Here is a 16,613-nt window from a genome sequence, read left to right as displayed (position 1 = left end):
CTTGCTGAAACAGATCTTCTTTGAGGATCTGGCACATGGCCAAAGAAACCAAAGCCTACCACACAAGTGATACAAAGACAACCTGAAAGACAACACAGAGTAGTGCAGCCTCAAACCATCAGAGCTTGAAAGAATAGCACAGGACTGAACTTGCTGGCATGCCCTCACCAACAAAGCATCATCTGACCTTGAAAATTAACACTAGAGCCAGACAGAAGAGACCTGAGCCTGTTGCCACAGGTCAACATCCATCCCTGTAACTTCAATAGACTTCAAATGTCCCATCTGTCATCGACTATGCAACCAAGACTGCAGGGTCATCACTGTGTTCACAGATGATTGCACAAAACCTGTCCTTTTCAGGTTTGAAGGACTACCACTGATGTACACATTTTTGTATGTGTGTTTGTGTACATATGTATGTATGTATTGTATTCCAGCAGTAAATCAATTATCTAGTTTTTAATAGCATTTGTTGTAAATATTGTGCATTATTAAGAGAATCTATGTTAGGGTTTGCACTCAGATAAGGAAATTCCAGTCAAGGGGTTACATTATTTGTCTTCCCATGAGGCTATGTTTTTTTTTATGGCAGATGTAAACACTTGTCATGATGATTTCTCACAAGTTTGAAGTATTCATGCGTTTGAATCACCGGTCAAATGGAATGTAAAAGTTAGTTCTTCAAGACCTGATTATTTCCCCAGTTGTTTTAAGGGGCTTTGATTTCTACATTGTAATGTTCATGTGTACAGACCCATGATACTGACTTGCTTATGATAATGTAGACTTTCTCATTATGATTTACATAGCACCTGTAAAATAGAATACATGAATTGCTGTAAATGTCTGTATCTGTTTCATCTAAATTAAGTTTTTCTTTGAAAGATGCTGATAGGAGTTTTAAATGACTGGAATTAATGTGCAAAAAAGTCAACTTGTTTAACACCTCCATTGTGGATAATTCTAAAACCTGCATCCAGTCACATCTATAGGAATTAGTTTCAGATGAATAAAAATGTATTACAAAATATATAAACAAATATCAAAACCACCAGATCTTTTTCCCATGTGCTGAACATATATGAATTAAGAATTTTTATGTACTGAAATATAATTTAGTTTGCTGTTATTCTAATAAAAGTTGCAGGCCACACAAACTAGAATCAGTCTGTGACTGGATGCCAGTCTTAGTCTTGTCCATAATGGAGGTGTTAAACTTTTCAAGATGATGACTTTTGAGATAATGATTTTTATTTTAACAGTTTCCTCTGTTAATGACGGGTGGATCATATATCTGCTTTTACCACTGACATTTTATGGCTAAAGGTGAGTAGAGATGCAATTAGTTATATCAGTGTCAGTGACCCAATAAATAGTTATCCATATTTTTCCCAATTTTCTGATAATTTAAATCAATGACCTAATGAATAGTTAAACATAGTTTTCCCAAAACTTAAATTGTACATGTAACTTGTCATCTGTATGTTTTCTGTTAGTGATTGTATTAGGATGTTTGTTCAGACAGACAAAAAAGTAATTCGTTTTTGCCATCCAAAGACACACAGAAAATATGGTTAGACAAGTGGATGGAAAACATCAATGATACAAAATATGCTGTGCATTGTGGTAGGTATATAAAAGCAGGTAAAAGATGGTAGAATTTTAAAAATACTGATTTACAATGCTTTTATACAAAGATCAACTCACTGCTACATAATGGAATATAATGCACAAAATATGTTGCTCATTTTGAATGCTATATAAACAGCAATTTTACACATCTCTGTTATCTTGTTCTCTTTAAATGAATACACTTAGAGCAGCATGTAGCAATTACCTCTGTGATGTATATTTGCTACATATGAGTTCAAGCAAGGTAAAAAACAAACCACTCTTTAAGCAGACCATAGCAATTGTGGACTACCTGTTTGTTTGCAGAGAATGCACTGTGATCATATATGGAAGATCATAGTTTTCTACAAGAAGCAATTTAAAGGCTGGGATATGCAGAATGATCTACACTTGCAAATGGTTTTCTCTGATTACAAACACAAATACATCAAACAGAACAGTTATGTGCAGAAAAGGAAACTGTTCAGATTGAAATTTATATTCACCTCAAAGAAATAAAGGGATTCTCCTGACAAAATTGTGCCACATCCCTCATTGCTATTGACAACCTTTCCTCCCCGTAAATGAAGGAAGTCAGTTTCAGGTTCATAGCGGATACCAAAGTCTGCTTGGATAGAATTGTCCAGTGGCTGGCCTGCCTGGCAACTGTCACCATAGAAACCTTCATCACATCTGCAAAAAAATGAGCTCTTTTGATTTTTCATCTTGCAATATAATTACAAAATATTAGAATATGGTTTGAGTGGTTCTATACATTAAAGTTGCTGATCTAAATTTCTAAAATTTCAAGTTCTATAACTACAACTTTAATGTGCTGAATACCATAAACATGACTCTAGCAATCGTATTACCCAAAATCAACCCCAACTAAAGTCTTATTCTCAAATAGGGCTGTTCTCTTTGAATATACGTGGTACCCAGAGAAGGAGAGCTATTAAAAAATATATTCTAGGGTAATCTGATTTATTTCATATGAAAAATCTAAACTGCATTTACTCCACACTGAATATGTCTTCCCTGGGTCCCAAGTATGTTTTATTGACAACGGTCTTACAAATTATACAAAGAAAACGGTTAGGCCCACAGTGTCATGATATCAATGATGACTTATGCAATGACCAAAACATCATGGTCAGGACTAATCAAAGAATGTAAGGTCAGTTTTTAAAAAAACAGAGAGTTGTTAAACATATAGTGTAATATAAATGTGCAAAATATTAGAAAGACTTACTATGATGGGCTAAATAATATATAATTTATAAGTAATTACATTGGTAATCACACATTTGATGGTCCAGAATTTGCATGAACCTAATTTGAGTATTAAAAAGGATAAACCAAGCATAATTAAACTCACTTAATATTTTACAAATATCAGACAGTAAACAACCAAACAAATACATAATTCACGAGCATATGAAAATCTCATACATGTGAGTCTACTGGCAGCAGGATAAAATTACAATTTTAAAGACTGTCTACCACATATAACAATTTATCATTTAAACCTACTGCTTTTAAAAGTAAAACCTTTCAAAGAAATTTATTTTAATTTTAAAAAATTAAATTATTCTGTGTTTATTCCCACATTACAGAAACTAGTGGGAACCAGTCTAACTGGGACAGGAATTGTTATACTAATAACATTGCAATGATGTGTGACTTAGTAGTCCACTTGAAAAGGTTAACATTTACATAACAGCTGTTGCTAATTCATTACCTTTGTTTACAAGTACTAAAACTATCCAAGCTGGCCCATGATGGCTTTTAAGTCTTTGAATAAAAATCAGCTGACCTTTGGTGGAGGTAAGATAAAAAGGAGACAGAGCTAAAATGAATTCAGCAGAAATACCTGGGATAGTATTTTGAACTTTTGTATTGGTTAATTGTTATTTTGTTGTTCAATATGTTTTCAGGGCAATATTTAAGAGCTGTTCTTGCATTTTTTGTTTATGTCAAAATGCCAAAACATGCACTTTCCCCCAATGCAAAAATAAACAGTGGCTAACAAATACAAGACTCAGGAATACATCTACAGTCCAACTCAGGAACTTCCAATTGGACAGCAGTCAGCAGCCTTAAAAAGCAGCCATAAGAAAACTGAAGTCTGAACTTCCTTGCACACTGATCATGGTTGTTTTGTTATTGCTACTTTGAATGATGATACAGAGATGCCAATCTCCATTCCTTTCAAAATACAAAATGATTCACGGGGAAATCAGGACCAGGAAACTATTGACAGCCTGTTAACTGTGAAACTTAAGTATTACAGTGAATGCCAGTCACAAGTCAGAGATCTTGTGCAGGAAACTAAATATGCTTTTGGATTTTATAAATAAAACTTTATAGTAAAAAATGAAATATTCAACTCTTTCTTTTCATTTAATTGACAATACACTTATTCATATTAATTTATGTATTCTTGTATCATTTTCCTCTGGAATCGGATTCATGTTCAAAACTTGCTATTTCATTATAGTATGAAGCCAATAGATAGTCAGTACAAAAATCCACTTGTTTTCACTTCATTTCCCTTAAAACATGTAACATTTATGTCAGTACAAAATCTATTGGTTTAGAAGCCAATCTGCTGATCAAAATTTTAATATCTACTGGTTTGATGCCCTGGTTCTGTCCCATGTATGAAATCTTATGTGTTCACAGTAATGCATCAGTACATTCTGGAACTAACTCTTATGTTTAATTTTGGAACAAGTTAGTAAATACAGCCACTTTAGAAAATAGTTTATGATAGGTGATAACCTTTAACCCAAGAACCAAAAATTTTAAACCAGTCAAACAACATAATGTCTGAAATAATCATTTAAAACTATGTCCATCAAATAAAAATTCTGATAAACTGCAAGTCAATGGGACTGATGATATAAGTAAATTTAAGATTACTAACAAGAGCATACAACAGTAGCGATTAACAGAAATAAATGATTGTATTTACTCCCTTGTGTTTCAAAAAACAGAAATGCACAATGCTGGAACAAGACACTTTAATCACTGTCGACAAATTTTTTTTAAAATGCTACACACCAACATCTGTATCTTTTTATCCAATATGTATCATCTCATCACTCATGTAATAATTTCGATGTCTTGTAGATTTTATATTCAATTAGTCATGTTGTCTATGTGGTGTCATGCACCTGCCATATTTCATAATTGCCAAACCAATTAGTACCATGAATAAATTTTGTCCCTATGCTTTTTATCTAGCACGCAAGCTTCAGGTAGATCAGACTGTATAGTTCTGAATTACAAGTACAGTTATGGATAGCATGCAAGCTTCAGGTAGGTCAGACAGTATAGTTCTGAATTACCAGTACAGTTATGGATAGCATGCAAGCTTCAGGTAGGTCAGACAGTATAGTTCTGAATTACCAGTACAGTTATGGATAGCATGCAAGCTTCAGGTAGATCAGACAGTATAGTTCTGAATTACCAGTACAGTTAAGGATAGCAAGCAAGCTTCAGGTAGATCAGACAGTATAGTTTTGAATTACCAGTACAGTTAAGGATAGCATGCAAGCTTCAGGTAGATCAGACAGTATAGTTCTGAATTACCAGTACAGTTATGGATAGCATGCAAGCTTCAGGTAGATCAGACAGTATAGTTCTGTACCAGTACTGTTAAGGATAGCAAGCAAGCTTCAGGTAGATCAGACAGTATAGTTCTGAATTACCAGTACAGTTAAGGATAGCATGCAAGCTTCAGGTAGATCAGACTGTATAGTTTTGAATTACCAGTACAGTTAAGGATAGCATGCAAGCTTCAGGTAGGTCAGAGAGTATAGTTCTGAATTACCAGTACAGTTAAGGATAGCATGCAAGCTTCAGGTAGATCAGACAGTATAGTTCTGTACCAGTACTGTTAAGGATAGCAAGCAAGCTTCAGGTAGATCAGACAGTATAGTTCTGAATTACCAGTACAGTTATGGATAGCATGCAAGCTTCAGGTAGATCAGACAATATAGTTTTGAATTACCAGTACAGTTAAGGATAGCAAGCAAGCTTCAGGTAGGTCAGAGAGTATAGTTCTGAATTACCAGTACAGTTAAGGATAGCAAGCAAGCTTCAGGTAGGTCAGACAGTATAGTTCTGAATTACCAGTACAGTTAAGGATAGCATGCAAGCTTCAGGTAGATCAGACAGTATAGTTTTGAATTACCAGTACAGTTAAGGATAGCAAGCAAGCTTCAGGTAGATCAGACAGTATAGTTCTGAATTACCAGTACAGTTAAGGATAGCATGCAAGCTTCAGGTAGATCAGACAGTATAGTTCTGAATTACCAGTACAGTTAAGGATAGCAAGCAAGCTTCAGGTAGGTCAAACAGTATAGTTCTGAATAACCAGTACAGTTAAGGATAGCATGCAAGCTTCAGGTAGATCAGACAGTATAGTTTTGAATTACCAGTACAGTTAAGGATAGCATGCAAGCTTCAGGTAGATCAGACAGTATAGTTCTGAATTACCAGTACAGTTAAGGATAGCATGCAAGCTTCAGGTAGATCAGACAGTATAGTTCTGAATTACCAGTACAGTTATGGATAGCATGCAAGCTTCAGGTAGATCAGACAGTATAGTTCTGAATTACCAGTACAGTTAAGGATAGCAAGCAAGCTTCAGGTAGATCAGACAGTATAGTTTTGAATTACCAGTACAGTTAAGGATAGCAAGCAAGCTTCAGGTAGGTCAGAGAGTATAGTTCTGAATTACCAGTACAGTTAAGGATAGCATGCAAGCTTCAGGTAGATCAGACAGTATAGTTCTGAATTACCAGTACAGTTAAGGATAGCATGCAAGCTTCAGGTAGATCAGACAATATAGTTTTGAATTACCAGTACAGTTAAGGATAGCAAGCAAGCTTCAGGTAGGTCAGAGAGTATAGTTCTGAATTACCAGTACAGTTAAGGATAGCATGCAAGCTTCAGGTAGATCAGACAGTATAGTTCTGAATTACCAGTACAGTTAAGGATAGCAAGCAAGCTTCAAGTAGATCAGACAGTATAGTTCTGAATTACCAGTACAGTTATGGATAGCATGCAAGCTTCAGGTAGATCAGACAATATAGTTTTGAATTACCAGTACAGTTAAGGATAGCAAGCAAGCTTCAGGTAGGTCAGAGAGTATAGTTCTGAATAACCAGTACAGTTAAGGATAGCATGCAAGCTTCAGGTAGATCAGACAGTATAGTTCTGAATTACCAGTACAGTTATGGATAGCATGCAAGCTTCAGGTAGATCAGACAGTATAGTTCTGAATTACCAGTACAGTTAAGGATAGCATGCAAGCTTCAGGTAGATCAGACAGTATAGTTCTGAATTACCAGTACAGTTAAGGATAGCAAGCAAGCTTCAGGTAGATCAGACAGTATAGTTCTGAATTACCAGTACAGTTATGGATAGCATGCAAGCTTCAGGTAGATCAGACAGTATAGTTCTGAATTACCAGTACAGTTATGGATAGCATGCAAGCTTCAGGTAGATCAGACAGTATAGTTCTGAATTACCAGTACTGTTAAGGATAGCAAGCAAGCTTCAGGTAGGTCAGACAGTACTGTTCTGAATTACCAGTACAGTTAAGGATAGCATGCAAGCTTCAGGTAGGTCAGACAGTATAGTTCTGAATTACCAGTACAGTTATGGATAGCATGCAAGCTTCAGGTAGATCAGACAGTATAGTTCTGAATTACCAGTACTGTTAAGGATAGCAAGCAAGCTTCAGGTAGGTCAGACAGTATAGTTCTGAATTACCAGTACAGTAGAACCTGTCTTGAAAGACCACCTTTTCTGCCAAAAAATATTGGTCTCTCAAGACAGGTGGTCTCTCGTAACAGGTAATAACACCATATAATCAATAAATCCATGCATGGAGATCCTGGTCCCTCAAAACAGGTGCTCTCTCATAGCAGACGTCTCACAAGACATGTTTTAGTGTACAGTTAAGGATAGCATGCAAGTTTCAGGTAGATCAGACAGTATAGTTCTGAATTACCAGTACAGTTAAGGATAGCAAGCAAGCTTCAGGTAGATCAGACAGTATAGTTCTGAATTACCAGTACAGTTAAGGATAGCATGCAAGCTTCAGGTAGATCAGACAGTATAGTTTTGAATTACCAGTACAGTTAAGGATAACAAGCAAGCTTCAGGTAGATCAGACAGTATAGTTCTGAATTACCAGTACAATTAAGGATAGCATGCAAGCTTCAGGTCGGTCAGACAGTATAGTTCTGAATTACCAGTACAGTTAAGGATAGCAAGCAAGCTTCAGGTAGATCAGACAGTATAGTTCTGAATTACCAAACAGGATAGTACTTTATTGCCAATATAGACAAGGAATGCTTAAACCATTGGACACAGAAATTTGAAATTATTTTAAAAAACGGACTTTACAAGCACAGGTAGGAGGCAATGCTGATAGCAGAAGAATTGTCCTTGACTTGGAAAGATATGGGCAATAAGGAAAACAGTATTTCACTGCTAGAATCAGAATGTGCTACAATTACATAAAGGTGTGAAATCAAAGTTGTCACGTAATTACTTAGACTCATCATTCATTTATTACTCCTTTTCATCATAACTTTACAACTGTGAAAGAAACTATGTCTTTTAGAATCCAAGTTTTGACCAACAAACGATGGATTTACATCAATGAAGCACAAAAGAATTAAATCATCCCAGGTCAATGGTGTGTGTAATAACAATACAGTTTGAAATCTTCATTTATTAATAAAAGAAGTTGGTCACTTCCACAGATCAGTACTGAATGCTACACATAAATATTTAGTACATGAATATGCAACCTGAAGAATTCTAAATAGCAATTATTAAATACTCCTAGTGGAGATTTGAATCCCGCAAATTTTAAGCTATAAAAATATTAAATTAATATGCAGATGCATGCTGGGAATAATACTTACACACATCTTCCTTCAACACACTCTCCATGTCCAAAGCACATGCTGGGACACTGCTGACCAATGTACAGTCTAGCTACAGCCCATGTGTCTGTAGGCCCCCATTGGGACTGGCGCATTCTGAAGCGAGTACCTGGGCCCCTTGGGAAAAGAGTTTTTAGAGGATATTAATTTTTATATTTGTGCAATTATAAACTACATCCAATTATCTAGAAGTAATAGAGAGACAACCAAGCCCATCTGTATGCTGGTGTTTTATGACCTGTTATTTTTTCAAGATCTGAATAAATTTCAGGGCTCATATATAACTGCCAATTGGTCCCTTCATGCATGGTATTTGTCAAGTGATTCCTCTTGCAAATTACACAATTCATGCATTACAAATACATCAATGTGACCTATTTTTCCCTGTGCATGTTCCCAATAATGCAAGGAATGTGCTGACAAAATTATCTAAATATACCATGTATACAAACTGAAGATATGCCATGAAACCAAAACATTATCACTGGATACAATCGGCATGTAAGTGAGAACAAAACAAGTACACGTAGCATAAGATAGGTAAGCGGCAGTGATGCGAGTAACACCCTGGCCAAATTTAATGCCTATAACTTAAGATCAGCCGGGAGAACAAAACTTGTATGCTGGTTTAACCTATAAACAAAAGACATTAAGAAAAATAGGTCACTATAATTAACTTTCACATGGGATGCTTTAAAATTATATAAAGAACACTTTGACTAAGTTCCATGAATACAGTATAAATGGAGATATGTCAGTATGACAGAACTATTATACTGGGGTTTACATGTAAATAAGATTGTCATTGATACAAAAAAAGTGGGTTAATGTAGGTAACTTTCACCATTTGTCTACAGTGGTGGATCACATTTTTTTTTTGACCAACCCTGACAAAGTTCCACAAAGATATGATTCCCACATCTGGTGATCTGCCAGGTTAACCTAACAACACAGATATTAAATAAGAAAATTGGTCCGAATGATGCAAGAAATACCCTGACAAAGTTCCACAAAGATATGATTCTCACATCTGGTGATCTGCCAGGTTAACCTAACAACACAGATATTAAATAAGAAAATAGGTCCGAATGATGCAAGAAATACCCTGACAAAGTTCCACAAAGATATGATTCTCACATCTGGTGATCTGCCAGGTTAACCTAACAACACCAGATATTAAATAAGAAAATAGGTCCGAATGACAAAGTTTCATGAACATACCATACCTAAAGCTGGGAATTTTCCCCGGAAGACCAAAATTTTACACTTGGGTAAAACTGTTACTAAAAGGTCATTTGTGTAACAGAAGTAGGTTGCTGCAACCTACATTCCCTATGACTGATTCAGAATGATGCAATGAACACATACTAGACAAAATTTCATCATAGTGTGCCTAAAACTGACAGCAGTGTCAGGAAAAGAAAACCTGAACACTTGGGTCAATATGACCACAAATAGTGCTGACAACATTGACAATACTGTCATCCAAGAAGTCAAGCAAAAAAACAATTCATTGTAACAACTGTTGATGTTCACTGAAAGCAAATTTGTGCTGCTTAGGTTAACAGGTAATAAAGATGCTTGCAGACATGGATATGATGGTAGAATGACACTTTTCACATCTAAATCCAGGTGCTCATAAAGCATTTAGGACAATTACACTGAAACTGAATTAAAGATCAAACTAAAGAATGGTTTATTTTTAAAGTGCTGCCACCAATAGGCATTACTAACATTTTCATGGATTTAAATATCAAATATTGTTATTTAGTGAACTGAATTTATTTTTAAATAGAAAAATTAACAAAATATAGGACTTCTTATTAAGAATTGCTGAATCAGATTTCCAGGCACAAACTGCCATTTTGACAATAAAACAAGCAATATATAAAAGTTTTATTTATTAGTTTTGATCACAATTGTTTTAAATGTTTAACAAACAGGGGCCACTTCATCTAATATTTTCTAGGGATCCACCTCTGACACCCACATTATAAACAGGTTCAAGAGTTATTTGGGCGCGAGTTATTGAGGGAGAGGTGTACAACCATGTTGGTAATGCAGGCACAACTCCAAGAAATAGATTTTCAAAAGTTTATAAAGATTTGCACAAGTTTTCAAAAAGTAATTTGTCTTAAGAAATTGAACCTTCTCCTTCTGTTACTTTATGTGTCACTGCATACATAGGTACAAAAGTAGAACAAAAAGAACTGAACTAACATGCCACTACAGCACAAATGCTACACATGTCATTTCATCAACCCAGTTTTACTGCCCCCTCCCCCCCCCCCGAATCGCACCCATCCAGTATTTATTTATTATTAATTTATTATTATTTTTGGAAAAGACATAAATAAAAAATATTCTTAATTTTAAAAGTGATATATTCTGTTTTAATATTCTGTACTCTCTCTGATAAATTCAAGGAGATTGGGGGAAAATTCAAAGAATCTTGAAGGCAACCCCTCAAATTTAAGGACTTTTCAAGGTTGTATGAATCCAGAGGCAATACAACAAACATCACGGAGTTCTTAATATGGTTTTTCTCTAAACATAAAAAACATCTCATCTTGAAATGTTTATCTTACAGACTTGAGACTGGATGGCAACAGGATGTCACATAAACCCTGAAATACAATAACATAATACAACTAACATCATTTCTTTTGCCCATCTTTGCTACTCACCAAGTGGTGGAGGGCAGAGGTATAGTGATTCTGGTCCACTGGGGATACTGTGATGCTTCATACACTGTCCCAGGCTGAATGATGTTGCATGCCATGGGCGGTAAACATGGCTCCTCCACCAGATTCCAATGTATCCCATGATCTTTTGAGTACTCCAGATAAAGTTTGTTGTCCTTTCCTGAAGAATAGGGGAGGCCACAGCCCATCACCAGGTCAAACTGCATTATGTAGGAAGGGCCAATCAGCATTGACTCTGTCATGAAGGATCTCTCATCACCTTCCTTGGGCTCACCTAAGAAACTGTGAAAAATGACTGCAGTTAACTGGTGAGAGAGATGACAGATTTTTTCACTTGTTTAAAATCATGTAAACTTAAAGGAATAACACAATAATAAACTTATATGAATAACACAATAATAAACTTGCATCAATAACACAATAACAAACTTATATCAATAACACAATAACAATCTTATATCAATAGCACAATAATAAACTTATATCAATAACACAATAACAAACTTATATCAATAACACAATAATAAACTTATATCAATAACACAATAATAAACTTATATCAATAACACAATAACAAACTTATATCAATAACACAATAACAATCTTATATCAATAGCACAATAATAAACTTATATCAATAACACAATAACAAACTTATATCAATAACACAATAATAAACTTATATCAATAACACAATAATAAACTTATATCAATAACACAATGACAAACTTATATCAATAACACAATAACAAACTTATATCAATAACATAATAATAAACTTATATCAATAACACAATAATAAACTTATATCAATAACATAATAATAAACTTATATCAATAACATAATAATAAACTTATATCAATAACACAATGACAAACTTATATCAATAACACAATAACAAACCTATATCAATAACACAATAACAAACTTATATCAATAACATAATAATAAACTTATATCAATAACACAATAATAAACTTATATCAATAACATAATAATAAACTTATATCAATAACACAATGACAAACTTATATCAATAACACAATAACAAACCTATATCAATAACACAATAACAAACTTATATCAATAACATAATAATAAACTTATATCAATAACACAATAATAAACTTATATCAATAACACAATAATAAACTTATATCAATAACACAATAATCAAACATTAGAAATGCATCTTAGACTTCACACTCTTTTAATAATTAGAGTTATTCTGCCTCACAATTTGATAGAAGTTAATTTGTCCTGAAGCAAATGACCAATAATTCACAAACTACTATTACTTGCTTACATGTCAGGTATAGCTACAAACAACATAGACCCTGATGTGCCATTGCAATGTGGGCTAGCAGATAAGGGTCTGTGTTTTTTGTTCTGCTGACTACTAACAAATGGCATAAATGCATATCTGCAAGTGCATATTGTAATGGCAGATCTGGATCTATATAGTTGCAGTTAGAAGTTAGACCTCTCTTATGTATGAATATATATGGTAAATGTCAGCTGCTACCCATCAATTGTATGAATCTGTAGAGGTGCAGACTTAATTTTTCTGCTTATTGACCAACCCCTTGGTGAGTATTCATGCCATACTAAGTACCATTTTTGATCATAAAATGTGTGATATATCAAGGTTTCATATTCACTAATTTTGATTACTATTTTATTCAGCTTCAACAAACAGAGGCCTATTTTATTCTGTATTATAAGCAGGTCTGCAAGTTAACCAGGCATATTATAACGATGTAGATCGACAAATGGATGGACAAACAGCAGCATAACATGACATGATCCATTCTGTGGCAGGCAGGTAAGTAATGTGTAGCACACCTGAGACTTTTCATTTTCCTGCAGTAGCTGTCAGTCAGCTTGCCATGAGTGACTGCCAGCTTCTCTCCCAGTTCCACCATTTTGCCCATCTCAAGGTTCAAAGTGTTAAACAGGTGATTATTTAGACTCAGATCATCCAATGCCCACACATCATGGCCCTGCCCTGAGTGTACAGGCTGCCACCAACGGAACTGACAGTTGGTATCCTGAGCATCATTAGGTAGCATCACAGACTCTGACCTGAAACAGATATTGTAGCCATAAATAACATACAAACTATTTCCTGTGCGATTCTTCAATTTAAAAATTCTTTTCTTTGTAATTATTGTAATTACTGCATTTTACTGTATATGTTGGGACACCATATTTGTTGGGACATCATGAACTGATTTCGAAAGTAATTTTTTGCACTGCATGTTCTGGGACACATTGCATTTTCAAGTTGTAAGTAGTGGGAAACCTTTTAAATCATTCGAAAATTACATGTTGGAAAATGCACTCCAAATGCAATTTATTTTAAAAATTTTAAAACTATGTATTTCAGATAAAACTCTTTAATTCACTGCTGCAACATCTCATCAACACAACCCTTCTCCTGCACACTTATAATTCATTCTTTTGCTTTCTCATACCGTGAAAAATTATCATTAGAGGCAACACATCACCTGAAGCAGAAACTGCAAGGACTAAAGTCAGATTTTTTCAAATCTGTACCAGTCATGGTAATTATCACATTTTTGACCCCCATCTTATCGTCAGTCCATCCAGGAATGAGATCAAAAGTACACTAGAATTTCATCCATGTTAATGATCATATTGTCTGTGAAATCATCTGCTTCTCTTCTGGCCTTCATGAATTCATCAAATGATTTTATTTTCTCCAAATCTTCTGGGTGATGCTGGGTCATTGATGTCCATGCACGAAGCACTATAGTGTGTCACTTTAAAAACTGTTCCATTGTTTCAATTTATTTTCAAAATTCCCATGAATACTGTTGAAAAGGAACCAAAGTTAACTTTCATATCCTGACCATCTTTGTTTATTAAAAATAACCAGCACACTTAAAAGAATCTAAAGTTGGCTTCTGAGGTCAGCTTGCTTTGTAATAAAATAACCTTTGTATTGATATATTTTAAAATAAGAAAAACTGGCTTCAAAGTATCCAAAGTCAGCTTCCCATGTTGGCTTGCTTCGTAATACAAAATAACCTTTGTCTTTGATATCCTGTCATTTAGTTCAAAGAATGAGTTTACTGCTCACTGCCAGTTTGTTTATTCACCACCTTGGGCTTCTATGTGCTTGGCATCTGTAGTTATAATTAATACAAACAGGTGTTGATGTCTGCAGGTAAATAGTATACACATCAATAACTTGCTTTAATGATACTTTTGTAACACATGCTAGCAAAAAGATTGTCACTTGCACTTGAGTGAATGTGTTTTCAAATAATGATTATTATTTGCAAAGATACTGTCATATAGTTGACCTGGATATAATTCAATCTTGGTTATTTTGCACCTAACACCATGTCATATGTGAATGACAGTTGTCTTCAAGATACCAGTTGATTGTTTCCCACTTGTTTGTAATTTTGTTGGATCCAGTTTTCAGTTGGATAACATAATCAAACCTTTGAGCACAACCAAACATGATTTGTTTCTCAATGTTCATGTCAATGAATAATGTGTTGTGTGTTTTTGGACATAAGCAATACACGCTACAGCATGGAAGCCTACTCTACATATACAGAGTTCATGGATATATTTATACCCATAATGCTCATGATGAAAAAAGGATTAAATGATAACAATAAAGGTTAGCTTCTTTCTTTTTATTATCAGATAAGTATTTTGTTTATCTATTTTATTGCAATGTGCAGGGGGGAGGGGCACAAATTCAATACAAATTCATTTTGTTTCTTAAGTCTTCAGACATATGACTTAGGGGGAAAAAGTTTCAACATAAGTTCTTGGACAGGAAAAAAAAGTATTATTTTATCATGTCCCAATCTATACAGCAAATATGGTATGCAGTAATAACTATCTATACAGAATACACATACAGTACCAGAAAAATATGTCAATAGAAAAAGAATAGCTAATGTGAAAGTGCCTTGCCAAAGAAAACACCATGATAGCTATGTGAAAGTGCCTAAGGCCACACCATGATAGCTATGTGAAAGTGCCTAAGGCCACATCATGATAGCTATGTGAAAGTGCCTAAGGCCACATCATGATAGCTATGTGAAAGTGCCTAAGGCCACATCATGATAGATGATGTGAAAGTGCCCAAGGACACATCATTAGAGCTGATGTGAAAGTGCCTTGGCCAAAGACACACTGTGATAACTTATTAGATGGTAGAATTTAAACCTGCACCCTTTCGCAAATTTTGGCATGCTAACCACTTTTTCACCACAGCTCATCTCCATTATTTGCCTCTCATGACATATTGAGGGGCAGACAAGGCCTATTCAACATCTCTAAACCTGCATGGGAATGAGTAGCCTGAATATAGACTGAACAAGTCTGACTAAATATTACTATTGACTGAGCAAGTCTAACTAAATATAACTAATGACTGAACAAGTCTCACAAAATATTACTTTTGACTGAGCAAGTCTCACTAAATATTACTATTGACAGAGCAAGTCTCACTAAATATAACTAATGACTGAACAAGTCTGACTAAATATTACTATTTTATTCTGTAGGTCTATCATTACAAAACACCATGTATGCTGCATACCCAATACAAATCTAGCTATGTGATAACACAATGTGCTGTCAGAAAGACCCCTATGTGCTGGCACATTAAATGATGGCAGATCTGGGTCTAAACTGTTCACTTCTTTGTGTGCCTTATACTGTGTAAATATAATGAAAGCAGAGTGGTCCCTTATTATAAGGCATTTTAGGATACCACATCCCTTGTTAAAGACTAGTATGGTCATAGATTCAATTACATTATGTACTCCCTCATTAGAAAACTGTCCATTGCAGTCAGAGCATATACTGCCTTACACTAAGACCATATTATAATAAATTATATCATACATATAAATTTCACTAATACATCCTTAAAAGGGATCCATGACCATACCTGCCTTATAGCAAGTGGTCTTATAATGAAGTGCCTTATAGTGAGGGAACAATGTACAGTGTATCCCAATAAAGGTGACTGCACCCACAACACAGTACACATTAATGACTTTCTTGAGATACACTAAAGTGATGGATCACTGTATTTAAGCATACAGTTTTGCTAATGTTCAATTCAATCGTATTGAAACAAATAGGTGGTTCCTATTTGGATCATTAATACAATAATAAGTTGCAAGCTACCATACATGTGTCATCTATTTTACCTTAGTTTTATATCCAACCTTATTTCCTTATTGTCAACTTGTAAGGCATTTAAAATTGCTTACTAGAAAACATTTATTCTGAATTAGAATTTTGAGGACATATGCA

The 16,613-nt window shown here is 34.6% G+C and overlaps 1 protein-coding gene across 1 annotated transcript in view; it reads right to left on the bottom strand.

Moving 5' to 3' along the window:
• Window positions 1-16,613, bottom strand: part of LOC149787874 (reelin-like) — a 198,977-nt gene that overhangs the window by 124,807 nt on the left and 57,557 nt on the right. Inside the window, exons 19-22 of the mRNA XM_089974111.1 lie at window positions 13,140-13,379; window positions 11,276-11,575; window positions 8,568-8,705; window positions 2,121-2,307 (exon numbers count right to left, since the gene is read on the bottom strand). Of these exons, the coding sequence (XP_089830237.1) occupies window positions 2,121-2,307; window positions 8,568-8,705; window positions 11,276-11,575; window positions 13,140-13,379 (865 nt within the window). The remainder of the gene's footprint in view (window positions 1-2,120; window positions 2,308-8,567; window positions 8,706-11,275; window positions 11,576-13,139; window positions 13,380-16,613) is intronic.

This window comes from Sinohyriopsis cumingii, chromosome 11 (assembly GCF_028554795.1).
Source record: "Sinohyriopsis cumingii isolate HCF-2022 chromosome 11, ASM2855479v2, whole genome shotgun sequence".
NCBI lineage: Eukaryota > Metazoa > Mollusca > Bivalvia > Unionida > Unionidae > Sinohyriopsis > Sinohyriopsis cumingii.
Note: the sequence above shows the minus strand (reverse complement) of the source record. Positions and strands in the feature narration are given on the sequence as shown.